The 18,484-nt window shown below is 42.9% G+C and overlaps 1 protein-coding gene across 1 annotated transcript in view; it reads right to left on the reverse strand.

Annotated features, from left to right (window-relative positions):
* Positions 1-18,484, reverse strand: part of LOC124545598 (transient receptor potential channel pyrexia-like) — a 148,966-nt gene that overhangs the window by 123,377 nt on the left and 7,105 nt on the right. Inside the window, exon 2 of the mRNA XM_047124546.1 lies at positions 7,728-7,884. Within this exon, the coding sequence (XP_046980502.1) occupies positions 7,728-7,884 (157 nt within the window). The remainder of the gene's footprint in view (positions 1-7,727; positions 7,885-18,484) is intronic.

The raw sequence follows: 18,484 nt of genomic DNA on the forward strand, positions 1-18,484 counted from the left end.
ATTTATTTGTTTGGAACCGGCTTTCGGGTTCTCAGAGCATCAGACCACCTGAAGATGGCCTAAGAAGCCGCAAGCCGGGTTGTGACCAAGTAAACATAATTTTTCATATCATCAAGTGTAAACGATAATTAACTGAAACCCTCAGTTTCCAACAGGTGTTGTTGATATACCTCCAGGCGGACTCGAACCCAGGATTTCCTCCTTACATGCCAGACGCTCTATCCATCTAAGCCACCGAGGACACAGGTGAATAGCGCGACGGCAGGGACTTATCCCTTGCACGATTCCCGTGAGACCCACATTCCCAACTGTCCACAACCTACATACGTAGTGTACCTAATAGATATTTGCCCATCCACTCATTACTCGCGCACACTAAGGTGTTGATTCCCGTAAGAGTTCGGGCAACCTGTGCGCATTCGCATAGACGAAGGTCAACGGCTGGGTAGCCTCTTAACTATATATATGAAGACAGTAACCGTTCTCGAAAGAGCAGATACAATTGATGACCGTGCTACTCTAGAATAAAGAGAATTATCATTTATTCTAGAGAAATCTACTGACCAGGTTACGAGAGGCTGTCGAGACGAAGCGTCGTGAAAAGCTGTGCCAGTGCTGGTAGTAAGGGAGGGGGTGTTCCACAACAACGCCCCAATTCATTCTGTGCAAGACGCCAGTCATGCATGTTACTTGTTTGTGCTATAAATTTTTGCCTCACCACCTGTATTTTCCTAACATGGCACAAACTTACTGCTCCGTCTTCCCTCGGATAAAGAAATCACAGCGTGGCAGTCATTTTGAGAATGAGTAAAGAATGGTTTTAAGGTAGCACGTTTCCGGAAGAGCGAAAATGCAGACTTCTAAAACCAAGGTCTTCACCAAGTCACCGATTCTTAGGAAAGGTATGTCGCATTGAAGGATATATATGTAGAAAAAGAAAACATCGTCACAGCAACGTCTTTCGACGGAGTAATTAAAATTGCGTGACTATGACTCGTAGTAGTGTAATAGTGGCGTCAGTATGTCATGTCGTGGCCTTACGCACTGCCTTACTGGGGGCAGCCGGAGTGACTTCTTGGAGAGGGTGAGCTTTTACAACCACCATTTAGTTTCAGGGCTAGGGAATATGACCTAACAGGGTTTTTGTTCACCACACTCTGTGCAGTTGTCAGAATCGTTTTCAGGAACACAGCTGTTCATATCCCCTTCACCTTTTAGGTGATTTGTCCAGACCTATTAAGCCGAAGCAGGATCGTTCGATTTCCATCGCCACGCTTCCTCTTCCCGAGCTCGCATTCCATTTCTAATGACCCCATTATCGACGGGACGTTAAAACCTAAGCTTCCTCCCTTTCTTTCTTTCAACAAGTGTCCTTAATAAAATCCAAAATCTCACGGATTGAGGTCATGTGACTCGTTCGATAGTGGTCCATCGGTCTGACGGGGACGTTGAGCTCGGTGGCTCTTTTGTGGTATTCGACAAGAGTACCCTAGATATTCTTTTCATCAGTAACAACACTTCAGAGTACGCACACCCATGGTAGACCTGCACAGTAAATACTTAGACTAGAGCCACAAGGTCTACACTTCATGAAGGAATTGTACGAAAGCACGCAAAGAAAGAAAAAAAATTCTCCAGTTAGTCATCCCAATATGCGAGTGCGGCACACGCTTTTGCACATTTTCGGTGTGCATACTCATCAGATGACATTTATTATATATGAATAGGATTGTATCACAAACAATCAAAAAGTTACAGAATTGCGCCGCCTTCAATGCAGCGTCCATTGAACCTAATGCAATTGCCCTAACGTCTCACCCATTCATGCAGGCATTTTTTTTAAGTCGTCCAAGTCCGACTACAGTTTTAAATCGTTAATGATATTTATAATCTCTGTTCACCTAGACCAATAACGATTAAGTGCTCATCGAACAAATGCCAATGCTTTATCGACGATAAGTTCAGTCGTATTTAATTTTATGGTATTATACACTGAAGAACGTGGAAAGTTTTACACCATGTAGCACGCGTCCGATATTTATCAAATTGTGAATATCTTCATCCAATAATGGATATTAAACGATAAAACTTTAATCCCATTCATAAGTAATGGCCGTCATCATCACAAGGTGTGACACCACTGACACTAATAAATCTTGTATTCATTGTAGCATGGAAGCAAAGAGCCTCCAAACGTCATCTTGAAGAATTTTGTACTATGCCTGAAATACACTGGTGTCTAATTCACGATATAATCATACAAACTGTCAACAGACGTCAGTACGATCGTGTTCTGCGCGGAAGATGGACTTCTGGTCAACGGACAATCATGCCAATAATGACGTCAGGTAACCTATTGAACAGTGTAGTGTATGCCGGGTAGTCCCACATCTGCAATCGCTGTGTATACAGGCACAGACGGCGAAGTACGCCACAGAGAAGATGCCTACCAGACTCTGCGGTGGAAGGCCGTAGGAAGAATGGAAACAGGATACGTTCTGTTGTTTCTCGGATGTGGCGACATTTTATAGAGACTGAAGCTGTATCCCAAAAATCAGGACAGGGCCGACCACGTGTACTATCAGAAAGAGAGGACCGCTCTTTGGCCGTAAGGGCACGACGGTACCGCCCCAGTACTGCATGACAACAAGCATCTGACTGCAGTATGCATTGGACGTGTACCGATGGCTTCGGCAGAGTGGCCTTAATTGTCGGAGACCTGCTGTACGTTTACCTCTGACGCGTCTTCATAGAAGGCAACGTCTAGGGTGGAGTCTTCAACATGCCACCTGGACGGTCGACCGGTGGTCCAACGTTCTTTTCACAGATTTCGTCAGGAGTTTGGTTCTCGACAGATTCACATCTGAAGGAACAGCGTTTCGAGACCCAAGCATTGTGGAAAGAGACCGATATCCAGAAGCATCCCTAGTGGTGTGTGCAAGGATTATGTTGACAGGTCGAGCGTCTCTTCATGAAGTGGTACGGGTGAATCGGCAAGGTTTAACTACTGTCAGGTATCGTAATGAGATCTTCGGACCTCATATGCGGTTGTTACGAAGTGCTGTGGACCCAGACTTCGTACTGATGGACGATAATGCTCGACCTCATAGAGCACGGGTGGATGATGTTTTCTTGAAAACAGAAGATGCTGCATGAATGGCATGGCCTGCTCACTCTCCCAATTTTGAATCTCATAGAAGATGTCTGGAATGCACTAGGGAGACGGGTTCCATCACGTCATCATTCACCAACCATTCTCTAAGACTTGCGAGGAGTTCTGCAGGAAGAATGGGCGTTATCTCCTCTACATGAGATTGGTGACATCATTCGCAGTGTGCCCTGTTGTTTCCAAGCCTGTATTGCTGCCTGAGGGGTCACAGCCCATACTGATGACATCAACCAGTTGTCAGAATGTGCGTACAACGTTTTTTTCTACCGCTATGCATGTTGCAGTTGTGTAAATTCTGTACTCTTTACGTTGTTTCTACTTTACTATCACACGTTTGTAGTGTTTTGTGTGGCAAACTAAATGCAACTTTGCAAAATTTCCAATAGTCGCTTTAATTTTGTACACCAGCGTACATGCTGAGAAATTTCGTGAAGACTGCTAGTTGGAGATTATTATGCACTTTTACGTCTCCCCATCGTATCCTAGACATGGTCTAGGGGAAAGGGTAGCCCAGTCAAGGACGTGTACATTTCTCTAGGCGTCAGTGGTGTTAACTGCAGTGCGTAGTGTTGCATTACTCTGCCTGGGGAACGTCACCTGCCAACAGTAACCATGGCACATTCACAAATAATTCCATGGAGTAGAAGCAGTTGTCAAGCAGATATGATTTCAGTTTGTGTTTGAGACTAATTTTATAATGTATTTAAATTTTTGCACTGTTGGGTAGGCGACCGAAGTTCTTATGGCTGAATACCTCATTTCTTTCTGTACCACATGAAAGATTAGAGGAAGGTAGTGAATGACGTTTCTCCTCATATCTCCTAATACTCGTACTACATCCATACAGTTATAAAAATGGATGTACCCTGTATATGTATGTATTTTCTACATCTCCACCTGAACGACTGAACCGATTTCAACCAAACCTGGTGCACATGTCATTTACCGTCTGGAAATAATAACTTTGAGGGTAAGAACCACCCATCTATCTAAGCGGTGGGGGTGCAGGTGAAAAAGCATTGTATACTACGACGAGAGAATAGCTATCCAATATTTGAGAATGAGAGCACTTAGGTTGAAACACGTATGTTGTGTGGCGGCGATGGCGAGGCATTGCAGAGTCTCTGACCAGAGAGCGATTTATCCCTCGCCATCGCCGCCACACAACATACGTGTTTCAAGGTACTTGCAACAAACTTTACACATAATTTCAAACCTATGCGAAACTTTTTCTCGCTGACACCTGCTACACAATAATGAAACGAAAAGAGATGAATCCATACTACATTTTTGTCGTTCATGCTGTAAAACTGCCATATGATTCATGACGTTTTTATTTATTACTTATTTACTACCAACTGTATTCGTGACACATTTTGCAAATAGCATTCACATACACCACTGGACGTACAAGAGAAAGTACATCATTGTACACTTAGCTCAGAAGATATGGCGTCGTAAACACTGAATGCGAGATAACTCCCGCATCTACATCTACATATATACTTCGCTAGCCACCAAGCGGTGTCTGGCGGAGGGCACAATTCGCGCCAAAGTCATATTTCCCCCCCTCTGTTCCACTCGCGGATCGCTGTCTGAACGCCTCAGTACGAGCTCTTATTTCCCTTATCTCTGAATGGTGACCATTGTGCGATTTGAATGTTGGTGGTAACAATATATGCTCTACATCCTCGGTGAAGATCGGATTTCGGAATTTAGTAAGTAGCCCCTTCTGTTTAGCGCGCCGTCTATCTGCAAGTGTGTCCCACTTCAAACTTTCTATGAGATTTGTAACGCTCTCGCGATGGCTAAATGTACCAGGCACGAATCTTGCTGCTCTTCTTTGAACCCTCTCAATCTCTTGAATCAGGCCCAACCGGTAAGGGTCCCATACAGACGAAAAATACTCCAAGACTGGACGAACTGATGTATTTAAGCTATTTCATTTGTTGAAGGACTGCATCGCTTCAGGATTCTACCAATAAACCGCAATGTAGAGTTCGCCTTACCCGTTACTTGTGTAATCTGATCATTCCATTTGGGATCATTTCGAATAGTCACACCGAGATACTTGACGGCCGTTACCGCTTCCAAAGACTGGGCATTTATTTTGTACTCGTACATTAATGGGGATTTTCGCCTTGTTATTCGCAGTAGGTTACACTTACTAATATTGAGAGATAACTGCCAGTCATTACACCACGCATTTATTTTCTGCAAATCCTCATTGATTTTTTCACAACTTTCGTGTGATACTACTTTCCTGTAGGCTACAGCATCATCGCAAACAGTCTAATGTTGCTGTCAATACCATCAATCAGATCGTTTATGTAAATCGTAAAAAGCAGAACTATTACGCTGCCCTGGGGCACACCTGAAGTTACGGTTGTTTCTGTTGAAGTCACCCCGTTCAGTACGACAGACTGCTCCCTGTCTGTTAGAAAACTTTCTGTCCAACCGCACATGTCATCGGATAGCCCGTAGGCGCGCACTTTCGAAGTAAGCGACAGCGCGGAACTGAGTCGAACACCTTTCGAAAGTCGAGAAATATGGCATCAGCCTGGGAGCCGGTATCTAGAGCCTGTTGTATATCATGCACAAAGAGGGCCAGCTGTGTCTCGCATGACCGCTGTTTCCTAAAGCCGTGCTGGTTTCTGCAGATGAGCTTCAAGGAGTCATCATGCACGACGTTTAGCTCTTTGCAGACAGTATCCGCATTTTCCTCTGCAAGTCCTTACAAAAATAGGTCATTGTATGATGTGTAGTTCAGGAGACATGACACGATAAACACTGAGATGCGTGACAAACTGCCATGCAAGCTCATTTCAACTCGATAGTCAGCCTGGTTAGAGACATTGCTGCTACCTCAGATGGCGTATCTGTGTACTGCATTCCACACTTTGTGTACCTCCAAATCGTCTACAAAAGTAACGGTGTACTCTTCCCACTGTACTGTATATGCACGATAAGTGAAATTTCATTATTTGTTATCTTTCTATTTTAATTCCCATCAGTGTACAAAACTGGTCTGAGACGACGTTGGGTGTAGTACACTACTGGCCATTGAAATTGTCCGACTTTGATAAAGGTCGGATTGTAACCTATCATGATTGCGGTTTATCGTATCGCGACATTGCTGCTCGCGTTGGTCGAGATCCAATGACTGTTAGCAGAATATGGAATCGGTGGGTTCAGGAGGGTAATACGGAACGCCGTGCTGGATCCCAACGGCCTCGTATCACTAGCAGTCGAGATGACAGGCATCTTATCCGCATGGCTGTAACGGATCGTGCAGCCACGTCTCGATCCCTGAGTCAACAGATGGAGACGTTTGCAAGACAACAACCATCTGCACGAACAGTTCGACGACGTTTGCTGCAGAATGGACTATCAGCTCGGAGACCATGGCTGCGGTTACCCTTGACGCTGCGTCACAGAGAGGAGCGCCTGCGACGGTGTACTCAACGACGAACCTGGGTGCACGAATAGCAAAACGTTATTTTTTCGGATGAATCCAGGTTCTGTTTACAGTATCGTGATGGTCACATTCGTGTTTGGCGACATCGTGGTGAAAGTACATTGGAAGCGTGTATTCGTCATCGCCATACTGGCGTATCACCCGGCGTGATTGTATGGGGTGTCATTGGTTACACGTCTCGGTCACCTGTTGTTCGCATTGACGGCACTTTGAACAGTGGACGTTACATTCCAGATGTGTTACGATCCGTGGCTCTACCCTTCAAAAATGGCTCTGAGCACTATGGGACTTAACATCTATGGTCATCAGTCCCCTAGAACTTAGAACTACTTAAACCTAACTAACCTAAGGACATCACACAACACCCAGTCATCACGAGGCAGAGAAAATCCCTGACCCCGCCGGGAATCGAACCCGGGAACCCGGGCGCGGGAAGCGAGAACGCTACCGCACGACCACGAGCTGCGGACGCTCTACCCTTCATTCGATCCCTGCGAAACCCTACATTTCAGCAGGATAATGCGCGACCGCATGTTGCAGGTCCTATGCGGGCCTTTCTGGATACAGAAAATGTTCGATTGCTGCCCTGGCCAGCACATTCTCCAGATCTCTCACCAATTGAAAACGTCTGGTCAGTGGTGGCCGAGCAACTAGCTCGTCACAATACGCCAGTCACTACTCTTGATGAACTGTAGTATCGTGTTGAATCTGCATGGGCAGCTGTACCTGTACAAGCCATCCAAGCTCTGTTTGACACAAGGCCCAGGCGTTTCAAGGCCGTTATTACGGCCAAAGGTGGTTGTTCTGGGTACTGATTTCTCAGTATCTATGCACCGATATTGCGTGAAAATGTAATCACATGTCAGTTCTAGTGTAATATATTTGTCCAATGAATACCCGTTTATCATCTGCATTTCTTCTTGGTGTAGCAATTTTAATGGCCAGTGGTGTAGTTAGTCAGAAATGATTAGCGTGCGACAGGGAAGGATGGAAGACAGTGTCAAAGCAGTGGAGAGGCTGTGTGGTGGGTGGAGGCCTGCAGGCAGGAGTGGTGTCGTGAAGACAGCTGCCGGCGCTCACCCTCGTCGTCGACGGCGTTGATGTCGGTGCCCTTGTGCTCGAGCAGCAGCGCCAGCGCCACGTCGTTGGAGGTGTAGGCGGCGTGGTGCAGCGCCGACCTCTCGCTGCAGTCGCGCCGGTTGGGCTCCGCCCCCGCCTCCAGCAGCGTGCTCACCACCTGTCGTGACGTCACACCCAGGATACACTTGCCGTCACTAAGCATTTACATCTACTTCCACGTGGTTTGCAATTCACACTTAAGTTCCTGACAGAGGGTTCATCGAACCATTTTCATACTACTTCTCTACCATTCCACTCTCGAATGGCGCGTGGGAAAAAGGAACACCTAAATCTTTCCGTTCGGGCTCTGATTTCTATTATTTTTTTATGATGATCGTTTCTCCCTACGTAGGTGGGTGTCAACAAAAATATTTACGCATTCGGAAGAGAAAAGTAGTTGGTGATTGAAATTTCGTAAATAGATCTCACCGCAAAGAAAACGGCCTTTGTTTCAGTGACTACCACCCCAACTCGAGTATCATATCAGTGACACTCTCACCCCTATTGTGCGATAACACGCAGCCAGCTGCCTTTCTTTGCACATTTTCGATGTCCTCCGTCAATCCTACCTTGTAAGGATCCTATACCGAGCAGCAATATTCCAGCAGAGGACGAACAAGTGTAATGTTGGCTGTCTCTTTAGTGCCTTTGTCGCATCTTCTAAGTGTACTGCCAACAAAGCGCATTCTCTGTTTCGCCTTCCCCACAATATTATCTATGCGGTCTTTCCAATTTAAGATGGTCGTAATTGTAATTCCTAGGTATTTAGTCGAATTGACAGCCCTTAGATTTGTGAGATTTGTCTTATACCCAAAATTTATCGGATTTCTTTTAGTACCCATGTGGATGACCTCGCACTTTTCTTTGTTTAGTGATAATTGCCACTTTTCGCACCATACAGAAATTCTCTCTAGGCCATTTTGTAATTGGAACTGATCGTCTGATGATTTTACTAGACGGTAAATTACAGCGTCATCTGCAAACCATCTAAGGGGGCTGCTCAGATTATCACCTAGAACATTTATATAAATCAGGAACAGCAGAGGGCCTACGACAGTACCTTGCGGAACTCCAGATATCACTTCTGTTCTACTCGATGATTTACCGTCCATCACTACTAACTTTGACCTCTCTGAGAGGAAATTAAGAATCCAGTCACACAACTGAGACGATAATACTCCATATCCACGCAATTTGATCAATAGTCGATTGTGAGAAATGGTATCAAAAGCCTTCTGGAAACCTAGGAATATGGAATCGATCTGAGATCCCATGTCGACAGCACTCATTACATCATGGGAATAAAGAGACAGCTGTGTTACAGAAGAATGATATTTTCTGAATCCATGTTGGTTATGTATCAATAAGTCATTTTCTTCAAGGTGATTCATAATGTTCGAGTACAGTATATGCTCTAAAATTCTACTGCAAATTGAGGTCAGTGATATGGGTTTGTAATTCAATGGGTTGCTCCTGTTTCCTTTCTCGAATATTGGTGTGACCTGTGTTACTTTCCAGGCTTTAGGAACAGACCTTTCGTCAAGTGAGCGGTTGTATATGATTGCTAAGAAAGGCGCTATTGTGCCTGCATACTTTGAGAGGAATCTGACTGGTATACCGTCTGGACCGGAAGACTAGCCTTTCTTTAGTGATTTGAGTTGTTTCGCAATACCTAAGATATCTACTTTCACATCACTCATGCTAACAGCTGTTCTGGTTTCGAATTCTGGAATATTTTTTTCGTCTTCTTTCGTGAAGGAATTAAGGAAAACTGTATTTATTAACTCGCTTTAGTGGCATGGTCCTCTTAGAGATGGTATGGCCTTGCCTTCCTGCGACATTTGAACTGCTATAAATGTCTAGTCGTACAGTAAGCTACAGTATGATGTAAACCCTGAACCAAGGTGAAACTTGGCATTTTTCCATGTTTTACTAACATTTGCTGATGCGAGAGAAGTGATAATTACAAATTAAAATTCTAGGAATGACCAGGATGGAACCTATGATCTTTGAATTTGTAGTTTGGAGTTTTACCACTGAGTCTTTAACACGCAAAATGTGAAAGTAAAGCTTTCCTTGAGTGGTTATCTACAGCAATTAAATACATGGAAAAAACTGTTTTTGTGCCAACAACTGTACAATTTCATTTATTCTCTACCAGTTTTCGATTCCAACTAAAACCGTCACAGGAGATAGTCCAAGGTACAAGACAAGAATAACACAAGTATGTGATTTCCAGCAATCTCGCAACAGGAAAGTAGGTCCAAAAAATTTTTAAGCATTTTAATACTATCATAATCTACATCAGTTGGTCAAAAATACAGCTCTGTCAAATATGGCAACATCAAGTATGAAATGTGACTGATTAATACGATAATTGTTCAAAGTGTGGTAGCATATACACCATTACTCTTCAAACATTTTTTGCCCCCCTACCCCAGCTACACTTCTTCCATCTTCTCTTTTCACACTATGTCATCATTGTCATTCTCATTTTGTGACATGGTAATTCAAGAAGTTACCGGCTAAGGAGCGACTGTAAGTGGCTCACATTGTCTGTGTGATATTTTTACCTGCCCCAAGCCAAGACCTCAAGCAATCAGTGAAAGTACTACTAAATGGACCTTTATTTAACAAAAGCAGATAAAAATAACTGTGTGAGGGACAGTCTAGTGATATTTGTCGCGATCTGAAATTATTAATCTAAACTAACTAAGTCATTACATGTACGTATGACATACTGATTACATGTACATGTACATAATCAATATGCCAGTACAAAAATTACTTTAAACTAGATCCATAGCATGCAGATAACATGAGCTTCTATATTTTATAATTTGTTATGGCAAACATTACATATATAGCGATGCTTTAAAAATTTTTGGTACCTACTTTCATGTTGCAAGGTTGTAGGAAATCACATACTTGTGTTATTCTTGTCTTGTACCTTGCAGTATCTCATGTGACACTGTTAGTCGAAACCAAAACCGGTAGAGAACAGATAAAACTGTACAGCTGTTGCCACAAAAACGACTTTTTTAAAAAAAAGAAGTATAATTGTCAATGTGGTTTATGCAGTTGTGGGAAGAACTGTGGCAACTGTCTTCTGCCGGCCGGAGTGACCGAGCGGTTCTAGGCGCTACAGTCTGGAGCTGCGCGACCGCTACGGTCGCAGGTTCGAATCCTGTCTCGGGTATGGATGTGTGTGATGTCCTTAGGTTAGTTAGGTTTAATTAGTTCTAAGTTCTAGGGGACTGATGACCTCAGAAGTTAAGTCCTATAGTACTCGGAGCCATCTGATCTGAGATTGGTCGGTGATGACCAAAACCAGTAACTTTGTATTGAAATTGTGTGTTACTGTGCAGACAATAACTTATTTTCGAAACAAGAGAACACGGTTTGTCTTCAGCTTGATCGAAGTGCTGTTCTTTCGAAAAAGCAATTTCTTGACAACAAGCTTGAAAGGTGCCTGTTTACTCAGCACTCTTACTTCTGTACAATACGATTTCCCTTTTTGTGAATCGCCATGTTTATACGTATTTGCTCTACTATATGAGAACTTACTCTAATAATTTTCGGTCTATGGATACAAGCTCTTGAGCAACCTCTTTGCTTGATCATCGTGAAAAATCTTTCGCTAGTCTGTTTGCTTTCCACCAACAGTATTCATTCAAAGATGTTGGGACATGTGGTCATTCTCGTTTGCAAGTGGTATGCCAGTATTCTTGGTCAATTGTTGTTGGGACTTGGTATGGGAAAGCTGGAGAAGTAAGCTGTCTCTGTCTGGTGGATGGCCATACTGTTGAGCAGACATTACAATACTTACGGACAAGGCATCAGTTGAGACCAACACAGTTTATTTACTGTGACATGGCGAGATCAGTTCTGGACGCTGAGTTCCATTACCCCATGAGTAGGTATCAGATCATGTGCCTCGGCAAAGCTATCAGCCGCTCATAAGCTGCTATTACGAATGGATTGGATGCTGACTACTGCACCACGTATTGCTTTATATGACTCTGTGCTAGTATATAGTTCAAAGATGTTGACTTCTCTTGAAGTGTAAAGATTAGTTTTTCAAGAAACGGAGTCATATATTTCAGGCGATGTTGCTTTTAAATCATGAAGTCGTAGTTTGAAATACCCTATGACGCTGTAAACTTTTCTCCTTCTATTCATCAATAGTATACTGCTTGTTGAATTCATTTTGACGACTTAATTTTACCGAGAACCATACCACTTCTTGGCGTTATACTACGCAGTTGAAAGTACCATGCTGGCTGACCACCATCTTGCTGTATAACGAAGGCTAACCACGTGAGTCCAAGTCACTTCGATAAATAGATATAAGCTGCATACTGAGCCACGACTGAAAAATAATGATGATTAAAAATTCTCTGCATAATAATTAAGTTTCCGGCGCGGAGAAAAGGTAAATCATCATTTGCTGGACTTCTGACTGTTACTATGAGACATTCTGTTGTGTCGCCACACTGTTCTAGCACCTTGTTTTGTATGAAGGGAGATGGATTTTTTACGTGTTCTGTCTACTAATGAACTATTTTCTGCACACTGAAGTTATGTGCACACAAACGAGGTGACTTGGCTCAATGCATAGGTGGTCACTACAAGCAGAATGCTTTCACATGCTTCCACATGTTTAAATGACTAGGCGCACTCATGAACCAGTAGTCTCATATGCTGCTTACAAATATTAGATATGCATTGAATTTATGATAATGTGTGTTGTGTGATTAGTTTTTATTTATTTTACAAGTCGAATTTAGTTTCTAAGTTTGTTCTATTGACCATTAAGAAATATAGAATCTGCATATCATTAAAGTATGTGTGCTTTTTGTCACTACTTGTGAGATTAATTTATGCTTTTTCATACACATTTTCAATTTTTGGCGACATCTGCCATTATCTGAGACTGTATCTCTAACGATTTGAAGTGGAATGATCATATAAAATTAATTGTTGGTAAGGCGGGTACCAGGTTGAGATTCATTGGGAGACTGCTTAGAAAATGTAGTCCATCAACAAAGGAGGTGGCTTACAAAACACTCGTTCGACCTATACTTGAGGATTGCTCATCAGTGTGGGATCCGTACCAGATCGGTCTGACGGAGGAGATAGAGAAGATCCAAAGAAGAGCGGCGCGTTTCGTCACAGGGTTATTTGGTAACCGTGATAGCGTTACGGAGATGTTTAATAAACTCAAGTGGCAGACTCTGCAAGAGAGGCGCTCTGCATCGCGGTGTAGCTTGCTCGCCAGGTTTCGAGAGGGTGCGTTTCTGGATGAGGTATCGAATATATTGCTTCCCCCTACTTATACCTCCCGAGGAGATCACGAATGTAAAATTAGAGAGATTAGAGCGCGCACGGAGGCTTTCAGACAGTCGTTCTTCCCGCGAACCACACGCGACTGGAACAGAAAAGGGAGGTAATGACAGTGGCACGTATAGTGCCCTCCGCCACACAACGTTGGGTGGCTTGCGGAGTATAAATGTAGATGTAGATGTAGATGTAGATGATACTTTAATATTTTCTATGGAGAACTGCTGTAAAGACTTTCATTTTTGGCATACCATTCCAGGATATTACTTTCTTGTGAACTTTCTGATTCACTATTAGTACAATCTATTGCCTCTAATGTTTACCATATCAGTTTGCATATTAAAATTTAAGGGGGAGATTTTACAGAATTAATCTTTCTTATGGGTGCTGATTTCTTTTAACCTCAAATTATTTAATTTAATTCGAACAACTGCACTTACATTCATGTTTGACGCTTAACCTACTGAGAAGCTACATCCTTATCTATACTTTGGAGTTGCTTTTGATGAGATTTACTACATCATATGGGTGAAGTTCAATAAGACCAATTTGACTTTTATGTTTGGTCTGAATAGAGAATGCAAGCAGTTTGTGATCGTTTATTGATGTTATGCTGGCAAATAAAGAGATACAGTGTAGACAGATAGCAAAAACAGGTGAAATCGGGATATGATTACAATTTTCTTTTGTTTAAATATAAGTAGACAGTCAACCTCATCTTTTATCTTTGGAGAATACAGCAATCTGTAATGTAATTTTATGGAGGATTAAATTTTGTGATTTTAAGTGTGAACTTGCCACTACTCCTTCCCCATTTTGGTAATTTATAGTGAAGTAGTGGCCATATAGAGCTGGTTGAGGAGGCATTTCTGGATGATGAAAGAATAATAAACAGGTTAAGTACAGCGTAATTTATCTGATTTATTTATTTACTTGTTTATTTGAAAAAAAGGTATTGGGACATTACAATTTAGCATCTGTATCAGGATCTGAAGTAATGTTGATACTGTTTGAATGTATGGGGATATCCAGGCAGTGCTTTTCAAGAAAATTTTACAGTATAATTCCAAATATTTAATTTCTGCTGTAGTAATTTATTCAGTTTCAAATATTCTTCATGTCATGTATTTTCAGCTGCTTTTCTCATTCTGATGCTAGTGTATGACATTGAGAGGAAAGTTTGAACCAGAGTCTTCTTTGTCTTGATAATTAAGTGCTTTGTGGTGAGCTATTGGAGGCATTGTGGATTTCTTTCTTTTTTTTTCATTTGTATAAGAAGAGTGGGACTTGTGAAAACATTTGGTTAACTTGGTATCATGAGGGGTCACTTCGACAGCACTACTTGACTCTTGATGGTGTTACAATTCAGTGCTCGATAGAGAAGCCTGCAGTCAATGGGAGACCAGAAAGACACACTTTAAAAAAAAGTAGAAACTGGAAGAATCTAGGGTGAAGGAACATTATGATTTAGTTGAAAGTTAGGAACCTGTATCATTGTCATGAATGAAGAAGTCGTCTCTTAAGTGGTTTGGTCACCTGAGTCTGCTAGTATTAGTGATGGTTCAGCAGGTGTTTCTTCCACTTTTACTTTTTCAGGTTCTAAATGAACTGCATAACCTTTGTGCCTTTCAGGATATGAATGAACTGCATAATCTTTCTGCACCATTAGTAAATACTGTATTTGTGGTCATAATATGAATGGTTTATTATTTGAATTATTCAGAGAATTAAGGAATATAAGAGTAGTGCAAAAGAACAGAATGAGAAACTAACAGTTGATTTAAAGGATAATTCTAAAGAACTTAAAAGACTTAGTGGGAGATTGGAGGCTAGTGTGAAGGTACTTGATGAGGAACTGGGGATCAGTGACAAGGAACTGAGTAACTGTGAGAGAAAATAGAAACTAGTGCTAGGGAGTTATATGAGCGTTCAGAGGCAAATATTGCTGCATAACAGGGTAGATACATAAGTAAGAAAAAATGTGAGCCCATTAGTGAGAAAGTTGCACAGAAATTTGATGTACTGAGTATAAGCTAAGGGAAGGGTTGCATATGCAGTTTGATGATGTAATTTCCGCTATTGAAGGTAAATTTGCCACTGTCGAGGAAGATGAGAATAGATTTCAAGAAGCTGTTAATGAACAGACTAATCTGTTGCAAAACGATGTAAAAACTTACGGGAGGAATGTGAAAAGACTGAGACAGATCTGTCAGAGACAACTGAAGGAATGACTAGCTAGGAAGTTGTTATTCCAGAACAAATTTAAACTCATACGGCATTACTAAAGGGCTTAAAGAAAAATTTTTGGGAGTTAAAGATTATTTCGGAGACGGAAATATCGAAGTATAGGGAAAAAATTAAAGCAAACAGTTGGGAAGGTTGATGATTGAGGGTCTGCATATGTGTCTGAGCATCACAAGACAGAGTGAAACATGATATTCTCATGATGCAAACTATTAATCATTCTAGTTTTTGCAGTCTTGCATGTTCATTTGAAATTACGTTGTTAAAAAAATCATTTTCTGTGCTATTCTTACAATCCTGCTGAAATGATTAGCATTTGGCTTTTGAAGCTACTGTCACATTTACATCAAAATATTCTTGCTGGTCAGTTGAAAGATGATTTAGATGGCTTTCAGAGTTTGAGGACTTGGAATATGAAAGTAGTGGTGGGAATTGTCGTGATAGAGAAGGTAATCAATATGTTTATCTGGTATAGTCTGTGCTGAGCGAGTCGGCGCTTCAGAGATGTAAAGGTGTAAGTTTATGCCCTGTTCTTTGTTTACCGTGGACTAAGGTGAGAGGAGCAATTATTGGATAAAGTGTAGTGATGAAGAGGCCAAACATACCTTCGTCCTTAGTTTCGTATGGAACTGAAATCGGTATATGTGATGTACACGTACAGGCAAACAGACGATTACAATTTTGGAAAAAGTGGATGATTTATTTGAGAAAGAGCTTCACAAACTAATAAGTGAATTACGCGTTGGTCGACTTCTATCTCCCTATTCGGCTTGCGCGGTAAATCGCCACAATCTCGAGATGGTAGAAGGGCTCCAGGAACCCGACTGTCGTCCGTCATACGGCCCGACAGCCAGGTGCGATCTTCCCATTTCTTTTCATGGTACGACCTCTTTCGTCGTCATCCGTTGCACCCTTACAGGCCGCCGACACGTCGACGATATTCTACGCTAGGTTTTCATGGCCTCCAGGGCCAGCAATCGTGGGCTTACATTTCAGGAACATACAGTACGGCCATAGATGGCGAGAGTTTCTACTGCTTGTCTTCATGCTTGCCAAAACCTATTTTGGTTACCGAGGAGTCCGTAGCTCTTCCTAACTGAGAACGTTTGGAGCATTATGGGCAGGGCCCTCCAACCAGCGTTGGGTTTTAACAATCTAACACGTCATCTAGAGAGAATTTGGTACAGTAGCCCTCAGGAGGGCATCCAACAATTCTAACAATCAGTTACAAGCCGAGTAACTGCTTGAAAAATGACCTGAGATAGACCAACGCGTTGTTGACTTGCTCAGTTTGTGAAGCTCTTTCTCTTGAATAAATCATCAATTATTTTCTGTAGTTGTAATCATTTGTTTGCCTGTTCATGAACATCGCATCTACCGATTTCCGTCCCATTCATCCATGGTACGTTTTTGTTTTTGTCTTACAGTGCATTTTTTCAAAAAAAATGCTTAGCTTTAGGCAAACGAACGGTATGAATCTTGTGTGTCTGACGGTTGTAATTGTCTGTCAGAAGGTATTGTCTCTTCTGTGACTCGTGTTCCTGAAGTCTTTACATTTGTTAACCTTAAGACATTCATTGGACAGAAATTCAGAGTTTGACACACAAGTGACTGTGACGGGCTCTAGAATGATATAACATTTTTATAATTTTTAGCTGTTAGAGCTGTGGTACTTCTGCACTTATTGTACCCCTAAGTATCCGAATTAATTCTAAGTTCTAGGCGACTGATGACCTCAGAAGTTAAGTCGCATAGTGCTCAGAGCCATTTGAACCATTTGAATTAAATGTTGGTGACAGCATCACTTCACGGCTGTGGAGATGATTCTAGCAAGAAAGGGCGGGAGGATTGGCAAGACTGACAATGCGGAACGACCCTACGCCAGGGTTGCTATCCTTCCTGAAGTGCGTGGAGCCGCCCCACCAGCGCAACAACCGCTCGAGTGGTGGGCTTTATGGCATGTGGGACTCCTTACATTAAGTATGAAGTTATCCACATTCAAACAATCTGTGTAACATTAGCCGGGACTTAAATGTTGTCCACAGCATCACTTCACAGTTACGGAGGTGACTTTAGGAAGGAAGGGCAAGAGCACAGGCAAGACCAACTATGTGCAACGGCCCGGCGCCACGGTCGCTATCCTGCCTGAAGTGCGTGGAGCTGTCCCACCAGCAAAACGCGTGCTCTGGCTGCTGAGATGGCAGGTTCCTTCACACTGTCTGTCACGTGGAAATCCCTAGGTTAAGCAGGAGGCCACCCACATTTTAATGTAAGTGTATTTTTGACATCAAAACACATTCTTTCCCATGCCTTCCCGTCATAAATAGAATCACTCATGGAGAAAAATGGCTGAGGAATAGTGTCGGTTTATGGACACTCTCCACTGCATCCTAGTTCTGCCGCCTAAGCAGAGTAGCTCCAACCTAGACCTACTTGCCTGCATAGCTGCGCATATCTTCCGACCCTAGTTGAAGTGATGACTGGGCCGTGCGTGGCTCATGTTCCCGCCATCATGTGTTTCACACTCTGGTTTTAACGTACTTCCACCTCACTGCGTTAATTTTAATTACTCGTGTCACTGAGCTGCTGCTTGGCCTGACCGTGACCGGCGGTAGTGGGCGCGTATCGATATATCCCCTCTCGTAGTATCTTTGCTCGACTGCTATTACTTCCCGGTTGTTGTCGCTCGTAAGCCAGTTCGGGTCGCGAGTTCGGGCTGCCAGTCAGTTGGAACGCGTCTGGAGCGCAGTCCGGACCTGCCAGTTGGGGAGGCGGCACTAGTCGGGTTGCAACAGCAGTCAGGTCTGCGTCGCATGGCTCACCCTACAATTGCCGCCACGCATCACTTGATCCGGGCCACGATCTTGGTGGATCATCGGTCGGTCTTCCTACCGGACGACGCGTTTTGGCTCTTCGATCGTTCATGAGCTGGCTGTGTGTGCGTGCATCGACTCCCAATTTGTCTTCGTGCGTGCTTAGTTACTGTTGGGTATCGTTCAGGTCTTCGTGCAAGTGTTTGTCACGTTGTGTGTGTAGTTGGCGTTATTTCCACTGACGATTATTTTAGATGTTGTCAGCGTTCTGTGGAGTCGGTTGGTTGGTGTGGACCAGGGAAGTTATCTCCGCGCGGT

The sequence above is a fragment of the Schistocerca americana genome, chromosome 8 (genome assembly GCF_021461395.2).
Source record: "Schistocerca americana isolate TAMUIC-IGC-003095 chromosome 8, iqSchAmer2.1, whole genome shotgun sequence".
NCBI classification, from domain to species: domain Eukaryota; kingdom Metazoa; phylum Arthropoda; class Insecta; order Orthoptera; family Acrididae; genus Schistocerca; species Schistocerca americana.